This window comes from Rhincodon typus, chromosome 6 (assembly GCF_021869965.1).
Source record: "Rhincodon typus isolate 14 chromosome 6, sRhiTyp1.1, whole genome shotgun sequence".
NCBI lineage: Eukaryota > Metazoa > Chordata > Chondrichthyes > Orectolobiformes > Rhincodontidae > Rhincodon > Rhincodon typus.
Window position 1 is genome coordinate 66,252,707 of NC_063337.1, and position 24,086 is coordinate 66,276,792.

Genomic DNA, 24,086 nt, shown 5'->3' on the forward strand with positions numbered 1-24,086 from the left:
AACACCCAAAACTTGCTTCTCATTAAAGTATGCACTTTATTTTCTCTCTGACCTTCTGTCTTTGGTCTGTCACAGTGTTCTAGTGAAGCTAAATACAAGCTCAAGGAACATCACCTCATCTTTCAACTTGGCACTCAACAGATCTCTGCAATGAACGGTGACTTCAACAATTTTAGATCACAACCAGTGCCTCCATCTTGTTAATTTTTTTCTCTAGCTTGGTCGATTCATTTTTTTCTTTAGCCCTTCGTGTTCCATTCAGATAGTTGTGATATATCCATTCACTATTCATGTGGACACATCTTTTTTTGTCTTTACGAAACTCATTACCATGCTCCTTGGCGTTTCATAAATTAATCTCTCTTGACCTCCACCCTAATAGCAGATGTCTTTGGATCTTTCCCCATGCCTTAAAACCTATTTCTTTTCTAACTTCCTTCAGGTCCAATGAAAGTTAATCAAACTGAAATATTACCTTTGTTCCTCTGAAGTTGCCTGTCTTGTTGAGTATTTCTAACATTTTGTTCTTGCTGTCAGATTTCACACATCTCCAGTATTTTACTTTGGTAAACTGTCATCTTTGGCAAATAAAAATCCTTAACATACCTAGTTCGCAAGTTGACACTTCAGTTTGCAGGCTAGTTTAAAAATTATGATTTGATTCAATGCATAGAACTGCTCTATGGTGCTGCAACCTTCACCCAAAGTAACCCTTCAATAAACACTATGCAAAGGGGAATTTAGAGTACCATTAACAAATCTGAGGGATTCCTACTTATGTATTTTAACATACACATTGAAAGAAAGTGCATTCCTCACAAACTCCATAAGCCTTACACTGAGAGGGAAGAAATAAGCTGATAAGAGAAAGTCGCTATACCTGATCCATTGACATATCCATTGGGAATTCACCACCACCATCTCAAGGACAACTAGAGATGAAAAATAAATGCTGGCCCAGCCAGCAACATCCACATCCAATGAGTTAATGCAAAGGATGACACGAGTTTCAGTGGCAATGTGATGCCAGGTATGTAAGCAATACATCTCAATAACTGGAGGACCCCATATCAAACAACATGTCCCATTGACCATTCGCAGCTCACAGCACAATGCTCATGTTTAACTAGCCCATGTTTACAAGACTCTGAAATGCATGTCCACCTTTCGATGTGATTCTGCTATTGGAAGTTATACTGAAAACAAATTTAAGATTATTGGCCGAGCTCACAACGTGTTGCATTTGTCCTGGTAGGAACTACACACCTAAATACTGAAGACCCTGTTTTATGCAGCTAAAGGAATTTGTACATACTTTGTATAGAGACAGCAAATCTCTGTTGCATACTTACAGCAACCCCCTCACCAATCAGAACCTACCTGTCTGGTCTGGGTGTTAAGGCTGGCTGTTAACTTTTCTTGTTCTGACTCCATGACTAACCAATCATCACCCTTTTCAAATTCTGTATAAAATGGTGCCTTTTTTTAGAAAAAGAGTCTCTTTCTTACATCTTAGTTCTGATAAGTGCAAAGCAAAAAGCTTCAAATTTTTAGCCTCCTTTCAGCAATGTTTAAACAATTTTTTAATACTAAATCATGCATGTCCAATCCTCTCAACAAAACCCTCCAATCATGGAATCAGACATGAATCCACATGTGTTACTGCATTGAATTTATGATAATCAATACATAATATTTGTCAGCAATCTGGTTTTGGCACTATCATAACAGGTGAGCTCCCCAGCTACTACAACTCGGTTCAATAATCACAAATATTGTCTATCTTATCTTGTGCTTGAGCCATAATTCCTCTGAGTTGACTCTGTAAAGGTATTATTTGATGGGTAACACATATCTTATGTTAACATCATGTGTAGCCAAACATCTTTCCTGGCCTACTGACACAAATTAATTGATGAAGCTGTAATAGCTTTTGTAATTACAAAATTTTGCCAAATAATGTTGGCTGGAACATTTACCAGGAGATAGCACAATATTCTGTTGAGACTGTTTTTCCCAATTTGACTCCTGGAAGGTTGAACTTTAACAGTTTAATTTCTGATTCATTCTCAAGTCGTTCTAATTGTTCAAGTTGTTCTAATTGTTCAAGTTGTTCAATATTCTAATTTTATTGCCTATTTCTTCCATGACTGTAAAAATACTTCTGTTCTGACTATTCTGACACACACACTGATTTTTTTTTCTCCTGTCCGGAGTGGACATTGTATACTCTTCATCATTAATTTTCTGTTTGATCTGATGAGTTCCAGTGAACATGTAATGGTTCTCCAGGGATACATAACAGTATCGGCACTTTGTCTGCAGCAACAGAATTTAGAGCTTCGATCTTTTTATTTGCTCTACTTTTCATTGTTTGTTAAACACTCTTTTTGGCCAACTCATACACTTTGGTTACTTTATTTTGGAAATTTTACATATTGGTCAAAAGCGAACATTGGCAAATACATTTTTAGTTTATTAATTTAAGGGATCCTCTCACCTCATGTCTGCATTTCAATTCAAAAGGAATGAATCTTGTGGACACATGCAGGCATCCTTAATGGCAAACACTAACAGGGGGATTCCTTTATCCCAAAAACTAGGGCATTCCTGACAATAAACTGTAATCATAGTCTTTAAAGTTTGATGCCATCTTTACAATGCTCCGTAACATCGTAGATGATAAATTTAAAGCTGTAAAGTTGCTTTATTCCCAAATTATTTATCACTTGTTTGAATATTTGTAACATAAAACTTCAACATTCACCTGATTCTATTTATTTGGGCAACCCATATCTTTTAAACAAAAGGACTAATGTTTCTACTCAGTTTTTGCAATAATAGCATCCGAAAATGCTACTTTGAGGAAATTTTATTGAACCGTCTATAATTGTTAAAAGCTACTAATTCCATGCCTGGCTTTAAACACAGAAACATAGAAAATAGGTGCAGGATGGGCCATTCAGCCCTTCAAGCCTGTACCACCATTCAATATGGTCAGGGAGAATCATGCAATTTCAGTATCCCATTCCTACCTTCTCCCATTCTCCTTTATCCCTTTAGCCACAAGGGCCTCGTCCAGCTCCCTCTTGAATATATCTAATGAACTGGCCCCAAAAGCTTCCTGTGGTAGAGAATTCCACAGGTTCACAACTGTCTGAGTGAAGAAATTCTTCCTTATCTCAGTCCTGAATGGCTTACCCCCTATTCTTAGACTGTGAACACTCACTTCTGGACCTCCCCAACATCAGGAACATTCTTCCCGCATCTAGCCTGTCCAGTCCTAGCAGAATTTTATATGTTTCTATGAGATCCACCCTCATTCTTCTAAATTCGAGCAAGTACAAGCCCAGTCGATCCAGTCTTTCTTCATATGTCAGTCCTGCCAGCCCAGGAATCAGTCTGGTGAACCTTTGCTGGACTCCCTCAATAGCAAGAATGTTCTTTCTCAGACCAGGAAACATAAATTGCTCTCATTACCCAAGGCCTGTATAACTTCAGCAAGACATTTCTACTCCTGTACTCAAACCCTCTCATTCCAAAGGCCAGCATGCCATTAACTTTCCTCACCGCCAGCTGCACCTGCACGCCAGCCTTCAGCGACCACTCCACCATGGCATCCAGGTCTCATTGCACCTCACCTTTTCCTGAACTGCCACCATTCAGATAATAATCTGCCTTCTTGTTTTTGTCACCAAAGTGGGTGACCTCACATTTAACCACATTATATTGCATTTGCCAAGTATTTGCCTACTCAGCCAGCCTGCCCAATTCACCCTGCACCCTCTCAGCATCCTCCTCACAGCACACACTGCCACCCAGCTTAGTGTCATCTTCAAATTTGGAGAGATTGCATTCAACTTCTCTGTCCAAATTGTTAATGTATATTATTGTGAACAGCTGGGGTCCCAGCACTGAACCCTGCACTACACCACTCGTCACTGCCTGCCACTCTGAAAAGGACCCGTTCATTCCAAATCTCTGCTTCCTGTCCGCCAACCAGTTCTCTATCCATGTCAATACATTACTTCCGATACCATGAGCTTTAATTTTCCTTACTAATCTCTTGAGTGGAGCCTTGTTAAAAGCCTTTTGAAAGCCTGGGCGCACATCGACTGATTCAACCTTGTCCACTTTCTACTAGTCATATCCTCAAAAAAACTGAGGTTGAAGTCCTACACAATTTATTAAAAGCCTGCTAAGTCTGTAAGGGTATTATTTGATGGGTAACACATATCTTATGTTGACATCATGTGTAGCCAAAACATCTTTCCTGGCCTACTGACACAAATTAATTGATGAAGCTGTAATAGCTTTTGTAATTACAAAATTTTGCCAAATAATGTTGGCTGGAACATTTACCAGGAGATAGCACAATATTCTGTTGAGACTGTTTTTCCCAATTTGACTCCTGGAAGGTTGAACTTTAACAGTTTAATTTCTGATTCATTCTCAAGTTGTTCTAATTGTTCAAGTTGTTCTAATTGTTCAAGTTGTTCAATATTCTAATTTTATTGCCTATTTCTTCCATGACTGTAAAAATACTTCTGTTCTGACTATTCTGACACACTCACTGATTGAAAGGTGGTGTCAGAATTAAAGGTGGAGGTTTAATTGATAGTTGGCATTCTCAAACTACTTAGCAAAATTTCTCTACAGCTTCATGAGTCATGTCTGATAAAAATGTTTTAGTATTTTAGCATTTACTTGACACCTGCTATTGGAATTTTGTCAGCTTCTCATTTTGTTACAATAATCAGATGGAACTATCACTTGATGTATAACTTCCATCTCCTATCCACTGGTATTTGAGGTCATCTCCATTTCCTCATTAGCATTTTGTCTTTTAAATAATAACATTCAGGTAATGGTGCTGATTAAATTTTTGAGTAGAATTTGATACAGTTCTCTCAATTCAGGATCCATCTATAGCATTTCTATTAAGGAAGATAGGCTAAACATCAGCCTCATTTTCTTTACGTAAGTTCATAAGACAATCCGACGTAAGGGCAGAGTCGGCTATTCAGACCATCAAGTCTGCTCCACCACTCAATGAGGTCATGGATGATCTTCTCATACTGAACTCCACTTTCCTGCCTTTTCTCTATAACCTTTGATTCCCTTATTGATAAAAATTCGTCTGTCTCAGCATTCATTCACCTTAATTCACTCTTACGTTAATTCTTTTTACTTAAAATTTCAAAAATAGTAATTTCAAAAATAGTGTTGAGTAACTGATTTTCTATACCATCTTTTTTACTAAGTTTCTTTTCTTCCTGTTACAACAGAATCAGGCAACAATTTGGGATGTTTCACTCAGACAATGTCGGTTTCTTCTCCTTCTAATGGCTGTTTCAACAACCTTGATGAAGCCAATTTGAAGCAGCCAAGTTGTTCCCCAAAATAAAATCAACTTCATTTATTGAGGTTTACTGCACTATTCCAACTGCAACGTCTCCATTTACTAAATCACTTTTAATCCAATTCTATACAATGGGATTAGTTTGCAATCTTTGTCTAATTGCTTGGCAAATTCAGAAGGAAAATAAAAGTCATCCTCATTGTGCAGATAAGACCAAGAAAAGAAGCAGAATTCCTTCCCTGAAGGACAGCAGTGACCCAGATTTTTTTTAACAATAATTAACAAAGTTATCACAGTCTCCATGACTGGGATTAGATCTTTATTCCAGATTTATTAAATGAATTTAAATAGCTCCAGCTGTCTTGGTGGGATTTGTTCACAGAGCATTAGCCTGAACCTCTGGATCACTAGTACAATAGCATTATAAATACACCATGCTGCCCCATCGTCAGCAAAAAACGACTCATGTTTCTATCAATCACTGCAACAAAACAATAACTTTTCCAGTTTATAATCCAAGGAAAAATAACAGGTAAATCTAAATTAACAACCACAGTGTCAGTACTTCTGTATAAAAATCTTATATAAATATACTATGACTTGAAACATAACAAGTGGACAAAATGTCTGAAACATGATACAGTGGCTTAATAACTTATGACAAGCATTCAAAGTTTAATCATTATGATGGCAATCCACAAGACTAAATTAGCATACCCGTTTTTCCAAAATATTCTTAAGATCCTTCACTTCCTGTTGGTATCGTCGGCTTTCCTCCTGAATGTTGTGTTCATGTTCATTTTTCAAAGCTCCAAGACTAGATTTAAGTTGCATGCTAGTACTCTTTATCTGCAAAAGTTCCTTAACAGGGCATGTAATAAACATAAAATTAACATTTAATTAACACAAACATATTGCAACTTCCTGGATTTTGGGGTCAGTAGTGAATGAACAGAATTCTTACTTTTATACAGAGCTTTTTCCCTGCATAAATAAGGAACTGAAACAGTACAAATCTCTAAATGGGATCTGGTTCTTGAGTGAACAGGCCAATCAACAAAGTGTTGTCTCAAACAAACAAACTGAAAAGTATCTACTGAGCCATACAGCCTAAACTAGAAGTTTCAATTAGATGATTCAATTTAACATCATGCCATGTATAAAATTGGAAGAAAACAGACTATGTAAAATAGAAAGAAAATACACAATTGTTCCCTCCTAGGAGATTGCAGGAGGGAACAGGAAATAAATGGATGAGGTGCCCCTGGACAGAAACTCACTCCTTCTTGTCATTCGATAATGAATTGCTGGATAAGAACTTGCATGACTCACCAGCAACTAATACCCTTAAGTAATCAATTAACAGCATTTTAAGGGTCTAAACTTGCCATCTCCCCCCTCACCTGTCTCCCCAGTGAACAAAAAAGATGGCTTGTTTCCAGACTGGAACTGCTTGGTAAGTGTTGATACAAGGGAACCAGTAGATGTAATTTATTGAGATGGTCAGAAGGCATCTGCTAAGCCACTATATTAAAGGTTACCACACAACATTTAATGGCAGGTAAGGTAAAGAAACTTAAGGTATGGTTGAGAACATGGGACTGGGATATCATACCTATTACAGAAATGTAACTCAGGGATGGACAGGACTGGCAGTTTAATGTTCCAGGGTATAGATGCTATAGCAACGATAAAAAGAGCGGCAAGAGAGGTGAGCGAGTGGTGTTTTTGGTTAGGAATAACATTATGGCTATATTTAGGAAGGATATTCCTGGGAGGCCATCCAGTGAAATATATGGGTGGAACTAAGAAATAAGAAAGGAATGACCAACTTGTTGCAATTGTATTATGGGCCTCCCAGCAGTCAGCAGAAATTGTGAAGCAAATATGTAAAGAGATCCCAGATAATCTATAAGAATAATAGGGTTATAATGGAACAGGATTTTAACTTTCCAAACATAGACTGGGACTACCATAGTTTTAAGAGCTTGGATGGTGAGTAATTAGGAATTAACATTCTTATTCAATATGTGGATATACCTATTATGGAAGGACCAATACTTGCCCTTCAGTTGGGAAATAAAGCAGGGAAAGTGACTGAGGTGTCACTGGGGGAGTATTCAGGAGCAAGTGATCATCACTCTATTAGGTTTAAAATAGTTATGGAAAAGGATAGAACTGACCTATAGGTTAAAGTGCAATATTGTAATAGGGCCAATTTTGACAGTATTAGACAGAAACTTTCAAAAGTTGATTCAGGAAGGTGATTTGCTGGTAAAGGGACAATTGGGAAGTGGGAGGCCTTTAACAAATGAGATAATGGGAGTTCACAGTCAGCACGTTCCTCTTAGTGTGTAGGGCAAGGATTGCTGGATGACTAGAAAAATTCACCCTCTGGTCAAGAAAAAGAAGGAAGCAGATGTCAAGTATAGACAGTTGGGATCAAGTGAATCCTACAGGAATATACTTAAGTGTGAAATCAGGAGGGCAAAATGGGGACATGAGATAGCTTTGGCAAATAGAGTTAAAGAGAATCCAAAGAGACTGTATAAGTACATTAAGGGCAAAAAAGAGTACCTGGGAGAGAATAGGGCTCCTTAGAGATCATTATGGCTGTCTTTGAGCGGCTCCACAGGAGATGAATGAAATACTAAATGAATATTTTGCGTCAGTATCTACTGTGGAGAAAGACATCGAAGCCAGGGAGCTTGGGAAAATAAATAGTGATGTCTTGAAAAAGACTTCGTATTACAGAAGAGGAAGAGCCGGAGGTCTTAAAATGCGTAAAGGCAGATAGATCCCTGAGACGTGATCAGGTTTTTCCTGGAACTTCATGGGAAGCTAGGGAAGAGATTACAGTGCCCTTACTGAGATATTTGTATCACTGACAGCCACGGTGAGGTGCTGGAAGACTGGAGGTTGGCTAATGTGATGCCATTATTTAAGAAAGGCTGAAAGGAAAAGCCAGGGGACTATAGACCCGTGAGCCTTATGTCAGTGGTGAGTAAGTTGTTGGGAGAGGATTCTAAGTGAGACGATCTACATGCATTTGGAAAGGCAGGGAATGATAAGGAATAGTCAACGTGCCCTGTGCATGGGAAATCGTATCTCACTAACTTGGTTGAGGTTTCTTAAGAGGTGACAAAGAAGGCAGATGAAGGCAGAGCAGTAGAAGTTGTCTATATCAGCTTCGACAAAACATTCAACAAGATTCCGTACTATAGTTTGGTTAGCAAGGTTAGATCACACGGTAGCTGGGAGAGCTAGACAACTGGATACAAAATTGGCTTGAAGGCAGGAGACAGACAGTAGCTGTAGAGGGTTGCTTTTCGGACTGGAGCCCTGTGATCAGCTGTGTGCCACATGGATCGGTTCTGGGTCCACTGCTTTTCATCATTCTTATAAATGATTTGGATGAGAATATAGGAGGCATGGTTAGTAAGTTTGTGGATGACACCAAAATTGATGATATAGTGGACAGTGAAGAAGGTTATCTAAGTGTACGAGATCTTGAGCAGGTGGGCCAATAGGCTGAGGAGTGGCAGAATTTAGATAAATGTGAGGTATTGCATTTTGCTAAGACAAACCAGGGCGGGAATTGCATAGTTAAAGTGAGTGGTGTGGTGTCGAACAGACAGACCTAGGTGTTCAGATACATAGACCACTTTTAGAATACGGCGTACAAGTTTGGTCGCTCTTCTTTAGGAAAGATGTTAAACTTGAGAGGTTGCAGAAAAGATTTACAAGGATGTTGCTGGGCCTGGAGGGTTTGAGTAACAAGGACAGGCTGAATAGGCTGCAGCATTTTTCATGCAGCGTTGGAAGCCGAGGGGTGACCTTACAGAGATTTATAAAAGCAGGATGAATAGCCGAATGCTTTTTCCGTAGGGGTGGGGGAGTCCAAAACTAGAAGGCATGAGTTTAAGATGAATGGAGAAAAATTTAAAAAGGGCCTGGGGGTAACCTTTTCACACAGAGGGTGGTGCGTGTATGGAATGAGCTGCCAGAGGAAGTGTTGGAGGCTGGTACAATTGCAACATTTAAAAGGCATCTGAATGTGTATGTGAATAGGAAGGGTTTTGAGGGGTATGGGTTAAATGCTGACAGATGGGACTAGGTCAGATTGGGATGTCTAATCTGCACAGACAAGTTGGACTGAAGGGTCTGTTTCTGTGCTGTATGACTCTGATTCTAAGATAGGAGTTCCCGATATTGTGGGTAACTGATTAGCATTAATTGAGGAGAACAAACAGAAGCCAGAGAGTTGATACTAATTATTTTCAGGTTGTAAAGACGTAACTAGTGTGGTGCCATAAGGTTCAGTCCTAGGGGCTCAATTATTTACAATCTGAATTAATGGCTTAGAGAGGGCAGATGGAAATGAATCCAAATTTGAAGATGATGCAAAACTAGATGGGAGGGCATGTTGCAACAAAGACATAATGAATCTGCAAGGAGGTACAGAATAGATTTGAGTGGGCAAAAAACTTGGCAATTAGACTTTAATGTTGGAGACTGTGAGGTCATGTACTTTGGTAGGAAGAATCAAAAGGCAGACTATTATTTAAAAGGAGAGAGACTCCAAAGAGGTGGAGCATCAAGAAATCTAGGTATTCAAATCCAAGAAACACAAAAGGTTAACATGTAGGTGCAGCAAGTAATTATGAAGGCAAATGGAATTTTGGTATTTTGTGCTATGGGGCTGAAAATACAGAAGTCTTGTTACAACTGTACAGGGTGTTGGTGAGGCCAAACTTGGAGTGCCACGTAGTTTTGCCCCTCATATTTAAGAAAATATGTCATGGCAGTGGAGGAAATTCAGAAGAGGTTCACTTGGCTGAATTCTGGAATGAGAGGTTTGACCGATCAAGAAAGGCCAAATAGGTTAGGCCTTTATTCATTACAGTTTAGAAGAATGGGATTTGATCATATTGAAACATACAAGATTCTGAGTAAGCTTGATAGAACAGAAGTGAGAGGTGATTTCCACTAGTGGAGGAATGCCAGATTAGGCACCTCTCATTTAAAACTGAGATGCAAAGGTATGTCTTCTCTCAGAAGGTAGTGAAAGTCTGGAATTCTATACCCAGACAGTTGTAGAGGATAGGTCACTGACATTATTTAAAAGAGGAGGTAGATAGATTTTTGAAATATTGCGGAGTTGAAGGTTATGATAGCTGGCACCGAAAAGAGGAAATGAGGGCTGATAGCCATTGTCTTGTTGAATAGCAAGGCAGGCTTGAAGTGCCCAGAGTGTCCGGCCAAGAATTTATGCTAAAACACAGGAATTGCTCTGCTAGGATGTGATAATCATTTAATTGAAAGCAAAATTCCCCATACATGAATGAGATTAATAATGACCAAAATAGTTTCTAATTGCTACATAAAACCTCATTAAGTAGTTATTATGCAAGTAGAGTAAGAAAACAAGTCATACCTTTTATGTATTTGTTATTATGTGCACAAAATGGGGCTACAGATTTACTTAACTCTTTCCAATGCAGCGTTCTTTTCAGTCATTTCTCTAAACTCTTCAGCAAGCATTTCTTTCATTTTCTCCATCTCACTATTCAGCTTCTTTTTTTCTTCCTCCTTCCATCTTTCAAAGCTTTTTGTTGTTTCATTTTCTTCCATTCTTCTTTTTTCAAGTTCCTAAAATATATCAGGCAATGTTAAGTCTGTAAAGTGCAAAATGAATGTATAAAGATATTTTGTTGATTTCAAAGATAGCACAAATTTCAGAACAAATGAATTCGAAAACTGCTATATTTAAAGAACCATTGCATGTTCTTGCCATGTCTGAACAAGCATAAGTGTGAAATTATATCAGAATGAAACAAAATAAAAGCACTGAACATGTGTGCTGTTTCAAATTCATTGAGACAGGAGGATTATTAATCAAATATTTCATCCTGATCTAAGGTTTTAAAGCTGTTGCTAAAGATACAGGAACATATTTTCCTTGGTTCTAAGACTCAGCATAGGTGGTGGCATAGTAGTAGTGTCATTGGATTGGTTATCTAGAACCCCAGGCTAATGTTTACTTATTCATTCATTCATTGGATGAGGGCATCGCCAGCTAGGCCAGCATTTATTGCCAATCCCAGAGGGCAGTTAAGAGTCAACCACATCTTCCATCTCTGTAAAGGATGCAGAAAAACCAGATGCAGGTACTCAGCATAATACTTCCAGAAATACTCCAGAATGCTTCACTATAGCGCAAGTTGCTCAAATTCAGCTTGCTTGAAAGTTAGATACATGGCCCTTTAAGGAATTATTCTGCTGGACCACCCATTCACTGGACTTGTATGGTCCAGTTTAGGAAGTTCAGCATGACATCAGCTGGTAGGCAGTGCAGCATGAAGGTAGTGCTCAAATCAGACAGTTTCTGGCAAAAGCAGGGAATTCCTGTGTAGGTACTCTTCTCAAGAGGGTGGCACACTCAGCCCATCCCAAAAATAGAGACACAGCCCCAGGAGGACACAAGGTTTATACAAACTTGCCTCCTGCAAGGAGACAGAGATTAAATTCACATTAGTAAATAATTTTAACTGAAACATTTTTGCTTTGCAATAGTTAAATATTAATTTTAACATAAAATAGGTGGCCTAGTGCAAAGACTCGTATTTCAGTAACCATACCTGAGAATGTGTTTTAAAATACAGCTGCTTCTCAGTTTCTAGCTGGGACTGAATATGTTGTAATTGCTTTTTCAACTGATCTATTTCATCCTGGATCTTATCAGATTCATTCTTCTTCTGCTTTTCTGTTGGCATAACAATTATATGAACTAGCCACAGAAAATTGGCAAGGTTTTTCAGCAGATATCAAATCGTAGTACTTGAGGCAAGTCTTGAGATCAACATTTGAAATCTAAAAGTCCAGATGATGTATCCTCTGTAAGATTCACTGCCAAAATCCACTAAGGCTCCTTAAACAGCATTTTCCAAACCCACAATAATTACCACCGAGGAGGACAAGGACAGCAGATGCATGGGAACACCACCACCTGCAAATTCCCCTCCAAGCCACAAATCATCCCAACTTGGAAATATATCACTTTCTTCATTGTCACTGGGTCAAAATCCCTCCCTAATGGCATTGTGGGTGTACCTACAACAAATGAATTACAGTGACTCAAAAAGGACACTCACCACGACTTAAAAAAAACAGAAAATGTACGTTTTGAACAGAATCAAAATCACACTTTTAGTAAGAGCTTTCTTTCAGTTAACAACACTCTATAAAATTCATACTCCACTACTTGCGTCCCATGTTTATACAAACAATTATCATCCAAATTAACCCTTAAATAATCTATCCATCACCTGTTCCTTCATTCCATTAGGTGTCAGGCATCCCTTAAGACCTTATTAGATGAGGGGTGGCATTGTGGCTCAGCGGTTAGCACTGCTGCCTCACAGCGCCAGGGATCCAGGTTCAATTCCACCCTCAGACAACTGCCTGTGTGGAGTTTGCACATTCTCCCTGTGTCTGCATGGGTTTCCTCCAAGTGCTTCGGTTTCCTCCCACAGTCCAAAGACATGCAGGCGAGGTGGATTGGCAATGCTAAATTGCTCATAGTGTTCAGGAATGTGTAGTTTAGGGGGATGGGTCTGGGTGGGATGCTTTGTTGAGTCAAAGGGCCTGTTTCCACACTGTAGGAATTCTATGATCTATGATAATAAATACCATCTTTTCAAGGGCAACTTGAAACGAACAATAATGTTGGCTCAGCTTGTGAAGCCCACCTCCACTGAATAAATAAAAACAATCATGGCATAGAGAACATAGCAATGAATAAAAATAAGTAAAGGTATCAGAAAATTAGAGACAATTTATTTCTGAATAAAATGAATCTGTTCAGCACAATAAAAGAACAGCTTTACAGTCCCAAAAAAAACTTTGAAAACAGTATGCTATGTTTAAGAATATAAAAGAAGGAAGGAATAAGCCATACAATATTTGAACCAACTCTCCGTTCAATCATGTTATGACTGATCTTTGAGTTCAAATTCAATTTTCTGCCTGATTTCTTGAAAGAAAAATCTAATATAGCCTTAAATATACTCAACAATTGGCTATCCACTGGTTTCTAGTGTAAGGAATTCCAAAGATTCAAAACTCTGAGTAAAGAAAGCACTTGTTACTTCAATCTTAAATGATGAATGCATCGTTGAGATTATACTTACAGCCTCAAATCAGGAAAAATAGTTTCTTGATCAAGCCCATTCTTTTTTTTTTATTTTGATATTTTGTCAATTTTGGTTTGGTGCTGTGTACTGGGAACTGTGATCTAAAGTTGCCATTTGGACTGTGGGTAATAACTTGTGTCAAAAAGAAAACAGACTAAATGAGATTTTGTTTATTCATGAGGACAGGCCTGGAAGTTAACTGCAGGTTAGTTCTTGATCAAAAGCTTCTACAGATGCATTTGTCCCCAGGGAAGAGCAGTGATCAACATCTTCAGAAAATTAACCAACAAACCAATATCTATGCCTATGGAACAACATATGATGAAAACCACTTAAATAGTTTTGCCAGTTTTGTTATTTTGTTTTATTTATCCTTGAACTGTGTTTGTTTATCTGTCTTTTATGTGGGTGGAACTGAAAACAAAGGTTTTTGGCTTTAAAGTATCGACCAATTAGATAACTTTGTTGTTTTTTACTCTGCTGAAGTTATTACGTTATCAATAAATTGCAAGATCTTTTTTCTAAGATACAAACCAGTGTGTGGAATTGATTATTTGCAAAGTCTGGGATTGATCATTCAAAAGTCTGGTTAGGAGCAATTAGGGTCAAATTTGAGGGTTTTTGAAGTCTTCATTTTACTGTGTTGCTAATACAGAGGTACAAAGGCTGGTGTTGGGTGGGCTGATTTGGTTTAGCTGTCTGTCTGTGTCATACTACTCTCAATACTGACCTTGTCAAGCCAACTCGAATGAATGAGCTCATCTCACATTCTTCTAAACGCCAGCGACATTGCAAATATGAAACTTATAAGATTCGTATAACATGGAATATTTTTAAGACTGCGTCTTTTATTAAAATTTAAGGAGAAATAAACAGGATCATCTGACTTGCTTTGAATTTTGCAAAGAACAAGCCTGGGTGGCTTGGTTGTTAAAGGTTAAAGGGAATGTTTTACTGCAAAAGAAGGTTAAAAATATTAAGACCTGTAAACTTTTGACAGAGCTCACTGTTGAGTTCAAATATACTCTGTTAGGGCTGTTGCTGAGGCTTTAAGCCATAATCTGGGAGTCATAGATTTGTGGAGCAGACGGGTACATTCAGTTTGAACGACCGAAAAGTAAGTCTAAGACTAGCATTTAAAACTTAAATAAGGGCAGTTATAATTTTCATTCATCATGAAAATAGAGCTAGCTGAAGTGAACGAAAAAATTAGATTCAGAAACTGGTCAACAGTAATGCATTGGCAGACATTTAAGGGGAGATTTCAGAATTCAGAGTAGATAGATTTCACAAGAAATAAAATTCACAAGGAACAGACCCACCATCTGTGGTCAACAAGAAGACTTAAAAAAAATATATAATTGCATATAAAGAACAGATGTAAGTCAGAAAATTGGATTTTAAAAAAGTGACTGTCCATTCTAAACAAAGCGAGTCTGGGGAATTAATAATGGACGAACAGGTACAATGCATTGGTCTTCACTGTACAGCAAGTAAATAACATCCTGAAAATAGCCGTAAATCAGGAAATGAAAGGAAGGAAGGAACACAGAAAAATTACAAATACCAGAGATACTGTACCACAGAGAATGCAGGCTGACAAGTCCTTGGATACTGATGTACTTCATCCTAGGGTCTCAAAAGAAATGGCTTGTGAAAATGCATTGAATTTTCCAAAATTTCCTAGATTCAGAAAGTTCCCATTAGATTGGAAAATAGTGAATCAACTCCTTTATTCAAAAATGAATGAGACGGAAATAAGAAAGCTTCAGACCATTCAGCTTAACAGCTGTTGTGAGGAAAATATTAAAAGTTCTTATTAAAAATATGATAGCAGGTCACTTAGAAAATTCAAGGCATTCAAGCAGATCCAACACTGTCTTGTAAAAGGAAAATCATTTTTAACCACTGCATTGGAGAACTTTGAAAAACTAACATGCTGTGTATAAGGGGACAGGTGGATACATTTAAATTTCTAGAAGGCATTTCAAAAAGCAACATATCAAAGGTGATCATGGAAAATACAAGGTCATGGTGTACATGTATCATATTGGCATAATTACAATATTGACTAGCTAACAGAAAACAGACAGCAGGCATAAATGGATCATTTTCTGCTTGACAAGATGCAACAAGTGATGTGCTTCAGGAATCACTGCCGCAACCTCAATCTTTTACAATGTACACAAATGGTTCAGATGAAGGGACAAAAGGTGTGGTTGCTAATTTGCTGATGATACAGAGACAGCTAGGAAACCAGTGTGTAAAGAAATCATAGGAAGGCTACAAAGGATATAGTTAAGTGAAATGAGTGTGTAAAGATTTTGCAAATGAACTATTACGTGGGAAAATGTGAAATTGCCTATTTTGGCAGGAAAAAATAAAAAGCCTTTTACTAAATGGAGAGACATTACAGAGTCAGAATCATAAAGTCATGTCTTATACATTCACATCCGAGTCTCATTAATGTACATAACAAAACAGCATGAGTCTCAGCATCAATCCGTGTGCTACATTGCTGGTCACAGGCTTCCAATCACAATAACATCCAATCACCATCACCCTTTGCTGCTTATGTATAAGCCAAGTTTAGATCCAGTTTGCCAACTTGCCTTGGAGCCCATGGGCCAGAGCTCCACATGGGATCTTGTCAAAGGCCTTACTAAGTCCACGTAAACAACATCCACTGCACTATACACATCAATATATCTAATTACCTTTCCAAATAACTCAATTAATCAGTCAGGATCTCCCTCCAACAAATCCATGCTGATTATCCATGATCAATCCCCTGCCTTTTGAAGTTTGATTCATCCAGCCCCTCAGAAGTTTTTTCAATAATTTCCCTACCACTAACGTCAGGCTAACTGGTCCATAATTACCTGACCTAACGTACTGCCCCTCTTGAACAAAAGAGCCACATTAGTGATCCTCCAGTCATCTGGCACTTCACCTGTGATCAGCAAAGTATTAAGTATCTCTGCCAGAGCCCCAGCAATCTCCTCTCTAGCATCCCATTGCAGCCTGGGATACACTTCATCAGGCTCAGAGGATTTATGTACTTATATGCCTGTTAAAACACTTAATACCTTTTCCTTATAATTCTTTACATGCTCTAGAATCTCACCATCACAACTGTAGCAGGAGATTTCAATGTCTTTCTCCTTTGTGAATACAGATGAGAAATCATAGAATCATAGATCATAAACCAGAAAAAAGGAGGCATGGCTCAGGAGCAGTCAGCTGGGATCAAGGGAATCCCTGGAGGAATATAGGGGATACAGGAGTTTACTGAAGAAGGAAATCAGAAGGGCAAAAACGGGGCATGAGATAGCTTTGGCTGAGGGTGAATCCAAAGAGATTCTTTAAGTACGTTAAGGGTAAAAGAATAATGAGAGAGAGAGAATAGAACCCCTTAAGGGCCAAAGTGCATATGTATGTGTGGAACCGCAAAAGGTGGGCAAGGCCTTAAATAAATGCATCTCCTCTGTGTTTACCATGGAGAAAGACATGAAGACTTGGGAACTTGGGGAAGTCAGTGGCGATGTCTTGGGGACTGTACCATATCACAGTACAGGAGGTGTTGGAAGTATTAGAATGTAAAAAGGTGGATAAATCTCCTGGTCCCGACCAGATATATCCAAGAACCCTGCAAAAGGCAACAGAAGAAATTGCAGGAGCCCTGGCTGATATATTTGCATTGTTGTGAGCCACAGGTGACGTCCCAAAAGACTGGAGGGTAGCGAATGTTGTGCCCTTACTCAAGAAGGGTTGCAAAGAAAAACCCGGGAACTACAGGCCAGTAAGCTTAACATCTGTGGTAGGTAAGTTACTTGAGGAGATTTTTGAGGGATAAGATATACATATATATCTAGAAAGATGGGGCTTGATTAGGAGTAGTCAGCATGGCTTTGTGCATGGGAGATCATGCCTCACAAATTTGTTTGAGTTTTTTGATGAAGTGACCAGGAAGGTTGATGAGGGCAAGGCAGTAGACGTAGTGTATATGGATTTCAGTAAGGCTTTTGATAAGGTTCCGCATGGTAGGCTGCTCTGGAAGGTTAAATTGCATAGAATCCAAGGAGAGCTGGCAAATTGGATACACTGTTGGCTTGATGATAGGAAGCAGAGAGTAACAGTGGAAGGATGCTTGTCTGACTGGAGGCCTGTGACTAGTGGTGTGCCTCAGGGGTCAGTGCTGGGCCCATTGCTATTTGTTTTCTATATCAATGATTTGGATGAGAATATAAAAGTCATCATTGGTAAGTTTGCGGATGACACTAAAATTGGCGGTATCATGGACAGTGAGGAAGGTTATCAGAAATTGCAGCAGGATCTTGATCAGCTGGGGAAGTGAGCCAAGAAATGGCAAATGGAGTTTAATATAGATAAGTGAGAGGTGTTGCATTTTGGAAGTCAAATCCAGGTAAGAGTTTCATGGGGAATGGTAGGGCCTTAAGGAGTGTAGTGGAACAGAGGGACCTTGAAGTTCAGGTGCATGGTTCTCTAGAAGTGGAGTCACAGGTAGACAGGGCAGTGAAGGCTTTTGGCACACTGGCCTTCATCAGTCGGGGTATTGAGTGTAGAAGTTGGAAAGCTATGATGCAATTGTACATGACATTGGTGAGACTGCACTTGGAGAATTGCATTCAGTTTTGGTCACCTTGCTATAGGAAGGATGTTATTAAACTGGAAAGAGTGCAGATAACATTTACAAGGATGTTGCCAGCTCTCAAGGGACTGAGTTATAGGGAGAGGTTGGACAAGCTAGGACTTTTTTTCTTTACAGCGTAGGAGACTAAGGTGGGGGGATCTTATACAAGTGTATAAGATCATGAGAGGCATGGATAGCGTGAATGCACTCAGTCTTTTTCGCTGGGTTGGGGAATCAAGGACGAGAGGGCATCAGTTTAAGGTAAGGGGGCAAGAATACATGAGAACTATCGGAAGTGGTTAAGGCAGGTACATCAACAACATTTAAAAGGCATTTGGACAAATACATGGTTAGGAAAGGTTTAGAAAGATATGGGTCAAGTGCAGGGAAATGGGCTTAGCGTGGATGGGTGTTTTGGTCGGCATGGGCCAGTTTGGGCCAAAGGGCCTGTCTCCATACTGTATGACTCTATGACTCTATAGGATCCCTACAATATGGAAACAGGCCATTCAACCCAACAAGTCCACACTGCCCCTCCAAACAGCATCCCACCCAGACCAATCCCCCTACTCTTTCCCTATAACTCTGCATTTCCCATGTCTAATCCACCTAACTTACACACCCCTAGACACAACAGGCAATTTAGCATGGTCAATCCACCGAAACTGCATATCTTTGGACTGTGGGTGGAAACCAGAGCACCCAGTGGAAACCCACGCAGACACAGGGAGAATGTGTAAACTCCACCCACACAGTTGCCCGAGGGTGGAATCAAATCCAGGTCCCTAGCACTGTGAGGCAGCAATGTTAACTACTGAGCCACTATGCCGCCTTCAATATTAATTTAAGACCTCACCCATGTCCTCTGGCTCCTGCACAGACTGCCCCTCGATCTCCAAAAGGCCCAACTCTTTCCCTGGTATTCCTCTTGCTATTAATATATTTATAGAATGGCTTGGGGTTTTCTTATGAGGGTCTTACGAGGAAAAGTTGGAAAGTCGAGGATCACATCCTCTGGGATTTAGAAGAGTAAGAGATGACCTGATTGCAACATAAGATCTTAAGGGGTCTTCACAGGGTTGATTTGGAGAGGATGTTTCCACTTATGACAGAATTAAGTACCAAGGGTCACCACTTAAAAAATAAGGGTTTGTCCAATTAAGACAAAGACAGATCAGAGGGAGTCTGCAGTCCCTTTCCTCAAAAGGTAGAGGAAGAGGTGTCATTGAATATTTTTAAGGAGGGGTAGATAGATTCTTGGGAGGAAGGATATAAAAGATTATCAGTGTAAGTGGGAATAAGGAGTTGAGGTTATAATCAGATCAGCCATGATCGTATTGAATGCTGGAGCAGGTTAGAGGAGCTAAATGGCCTTCACCTGCTCCTGACTCCTACGTTCATGTGTTAAAGAATTTGCTGTCTTTGATGTGAGGCTATGAGTAGAGGTTTATTCGCCTTTTATAAGAGATAAACCATTTGAAGAAAATTAAGAGGATTGAATGGGCTTTCATGAATGGTAGCTTTCTTTTATAATAAAGCTATTTTTAAAATTTTATTTTATTTCACAGCAACATAGCTCCTAAGATAAACCCATAGTAGATACTGAGTGAGGTAGCATAGAAGAGTAAGGTTCAAAGGTGGTGGTTGGGATGCTGGCTCGTGGCAACACATACCAACCGATGTCAGTATGGAGATTATAAGGAGTCATAGACATGGGTTGGTATGTGTTGACCTTGAGGTGACATTGGGGTTATAAACAGCCACGAGGGTGGGCATAGGGTGGGCATAGGGTCATAAGTAGGCAGTGAGTTGACATGGAGTGATGTGGTCATGGGGTGGTTGGAGGATTGCATTTAAATGATTTAGCAAGGGCGAATGGAGTTGACAATAGGAGTCGGAAGGTGGGGGTGTTCAGGTATGAGAGACTAAAGTCAGGGCTCTTTCTACCAAGTGGAATCTTGTGAAATTTCCCACTTCAGCAGTGAAAACGAGGCCTTAGTCCACAAGTCACAGAGAGGTGTAAGGAATATCAAAGTTTACAAGCTAAAATATTTCTTTAATTCCGCACTAGAATACAGTTGAGGGTCTAGAAAATGTCTACTTAGCATGATTATATGTATTCACTTTGCCACGAAAATGGACTTTAATAGGGTAAGGGTCCATAGGAATTTATTATAAGAAGCAAGCTACAGGGTTTCCTCAATATCAGTGAAACTCATGGATAGGATCAGTATGCAAAAATATGAGCAAGAAAAGCGAGATAGAGGCAGCAACATTTTATTGCTCATCATGCAAGATTCAGGTGGGAGCTGGGCAGCACAGTAGCACAGCTGCCTCACACTGCCAGGGACCCAGGTTCGAATCCAGCCTTGGATGACTGTCCGTGTGCAGTTTGCACAGTCTCCCCATGTCTATGTGAATCCACTAGGGGTAAAGACAATAAGTGTTGGGAATGGCTTTGTACATGTTCCTAGAGAATGTAATGTGCACTTCAGTGGAAGAAGAAAGTATAACTGTGTCATGGGATTTTCAGTCATTCTATAAGTTGAATGGGGAAACTGTAATTTACAGTATGATTTGCCTTCTGAAATGGTGTTTAGTCAGTGTTTTTAGTTTGTTTCTAACAGGAAATGTTTTAAATCTTGAAATATTGTTGTGATCTTTTCAATTATTCACTGGAGGTTAAAATTTATTTTTAAAATGTGTTGATTTCCACAGGAATTGTAACAACAGGAGAACGTCATCAACAAGGCATATTGCATGCTTGCCTTCATCGGTCAGGGCGTTGAGTTTAAAAATTGGCAGGCAGTGTTGCAGCTTTATAGAACCTTAATTAGGCTGCATTGGGAATACTGTGTTCATTTCTGGTTGCCACACTACCAGAAGGATGTGGTGGCTTTGGAGAGGGTATAGAAAAGATTTACCAGGATGTTGCCTCGTATGGAGGGCATTGGCTATGAGGAGAGGTTGGAGAAACTTGGATTGTTCTCACTGGAACAACAGAGGTTGCGGGGTGACCTGATAGAGGTCTTCAAGATTATGAAGGGCATGAACAGAGTGGACAGTCAGAAGCTTTTTCCTAGGGTGGAAGAGTCAGTTACTTGGGGGCATAGGTTGAAGGTGTGGTGGGGCAAGGTTTAAAGGTGATGTACGAGGCAAGTTTTTTACACAGAGGGTGGTGGGTGCCTGGAACTCGCTGCCGGGGAAGGTAGTGGAAGCAGATACGATAGCAACTTTTAAAGGGGGTCTTGACAAATACATGAATAGATTAGGAATAAAGGGATACAGTCCCCAAAAGGGTAGGGGGTTTTGGTTGTGATAAGCAGCATCTCGGTGTAGGCTCGGAGGGCCGAAGGGCCTGTTCCTGTGCTACAATTTTCTTTGTTCTTGTTCTAACAGATCAATCTCTCATCATAGTGCACTCCTCTCAACCCAAGAACCAATCTACTAAAACTCTGCTATACTACCTCCAAGGCAAGTACTAAATACAATTCCTCAGATCAGAAGACCAGAACTGTCCACAATTTATCAGATGCATTAAATATTGAAGTAACAATACTACCACATTTACAATGGCTTTTTGCTAGTTATTAAATCATATGAAGTACTTGTATTTTAGTATACATATAGATATGAAATGAATTGAAAACTATGTCTTAAAAAAATCTGCAAACAGAACAAATAAAAGGACCAAGTGATCTTTATTAAACTGAAGGTTGCACGGATGAGGTTTAACTTTCAGAACCTTAACAAAATTCACTAACTAATGAATCATTGAGAAATCAGAGGTCATCAATTGGCAATGTAAGGCCCTCAATAGGCCCAAAGGTTTTGGGGGTGCACTGCCCAATGTCTTCCCTATCCCTATAAAATGACAGAAGGCCTAGGTTGGATGGGAAGACAGTGGGAAGGCCGTCTGCTGCATTGTCTGAGCAATCATCTTCAAATATGCCAGCAGTTTGCATAAAATCCAGTCCTTAGTATGGTCGCAATCTCTGGACATGTGATTTTTATATTCACATTTAATTTGGAAATGGAAGATCAGTTAAACTGGATTATACTGAGATGATCAACACTCACCAACATCAGTATTATTTGGGTGCCGACGCTGAATGTGACTTTGCATATAGAAACTGTTCATAAAAGTTTTGTCACAATATTGGCACTGGAAATAAAAGATAAAAAGATAAATTTACATCCAATAATAACTAAACAATTCAAAACACAGTGAAGTTGTTTCCTGATTAGGGAACAGCAGCTTTTATTTCAAATAAATTTTTAGTTATAGTTATTCAGTTCTTTTTTTTAAAAAAGTGTATTGTAGACATTTGGCAGCACTGATATCGAGTATTGTTGAAAAAAGACACATTTGTCGAAGCTTCTCATCTAGTAGGACAAAAATACCATTGTGATGGGGAATAATACTTTAAACTATATGAGAAAGACCACTGACTGGTTGAAAACTGATCCTGATTAGAAGAGGCATTGCAGTAGAGAATGTACCAGGTGGATGATAAGTGAAAGTTAACTGCTAGGCTTGTTTCAATTTAAACCAAGCAAGTTGATTCCGATTGATAAAGACATTGTCTTAGGGAATGAATCAGAGTGCAGTTGTGCATATTTTCTTAAATTGAAACAGGTACAAGGTATGTACATCTTTAGTACTGACCTAACATATGTAGCTTCAACTGATTGCAAGTGTGCCATGCTGTAATCCTAAATGCTTATAACCAATTCAAGATTGTCATAATTCTTAATGTATGCATTATTTAGCAAACATTGTGCAAATGGACAATCACATCTAATAGTGGACACCATTGAGTTTTACAAGCATGTACTGGTTGTATAGTCAGTGCCTTTTCTGTTGTGAACAGATGAGGGGCTTTGCTGTTTAAAACAATCTACAAGTCTTTAGAACAGATGGCCTACAGACCTTGAATCACATTGTACCCTAAAAGTCACATATCATATTACTCATTTGTGAGATAAGCAGAACATCTTTTTAGTATAATGGCAGCATCCTGTTAGTGACGAACTCCACTCGTTGCCACTGCATGCTACCAGCATGGAACAGCTAGCTTCACCTATGGCTCCGTTTTTGAGATACCTTAATATGAGATAGACTTTTCAGGATTGAACGTGGTAGCCTTAGGCCCACTTATAAGTTGTGTGATATGCACATTTTTCATGGAACCTAATAAAGGTATTTGCAACATCTCACCATACAGTAGACCCCATGGCAACAGCATATATTTGTACATACATGGTGTCATTAAAACTGAACTCAACTATGAGAGTTGCTGAGTTTATAAAATCAGTATATACTGATTCACACAATTGTGGTAGCTGGGGATTGCCATGATTTAGAGACATAGTGTAAACATAGCAAGACCTAAACAATATCTTGGTTTGAGCTCACAAGTGGTAAATAACACTCATGTCAAGGACCATCTGCAAGAGAGAATGTAATGAGTGCCCTTGACATTCAATTGCATCACTGAATCTCACGATCAAGATTCTGGGGTTACCATTAGCCAGAAGCTAACCTGGACTAGCCACGCAAATACTATGGCTACAACAGTAGGTCGGAGGCTAGGAATCCTGCATCGAGTAACTCACACCCTGACACCCCACCTATAAGTCAAATGTATGATGAATAATCCCCCACTTGCCTGGAAGGATGCAGCTCCAACAATACTGAGGAAGTGCGATGCCACCCAGGAAGTGGCAGCCAACTTGAATGATACCACATGCACAAACATTCAACCCCTCCACCACCAATGCTCAGTCCCAACAGTGTGTATTACTTACAAGATGCACTGCAGAAATTCTCTATGACTCTTAGAGAACAGGACCTTCCAAACCCACTACTACG

At 39.3% G+C, this 24,086-nt stretch overlaps 1 protein-coding gene across 1 annotated transcript in view; it reads right to left on the bottom strand.

The window, feature by feature from the left end:
* Positions 1–24,086, bottom strand: part of dzip1 (DAZ interacting zinc finger protein 1) — a 77,123-nt gene that overhangs the window by 43,890 nt on the left and 9,147 nt on the right. Inside the window, exons 2-6 of the mRNA XM_048598400.1 lie at positions 22,288–22,376; positions 15,125–15,132; positions 12,004–12,128; positions 10,853–11,014; positions 6,080–6,223 (exon numbers count right to left, since the gene is read on the bottom strand). Coding sequence (XP_048454357.1) covers positions 6,080–6,223; positions 10,853–11,014; positions 12,004–12,128; positions 15,125–15,132; positions 22,288–22,376 — 528 coding nt within the window. The remainder of the gene's footprint in view (positions 1–6,079; positions 6,224–10,852; positions 11,015–12,003; positions 12,129–15,124; positions 15,133–22,287; positions 22,377–24,086) is intronic.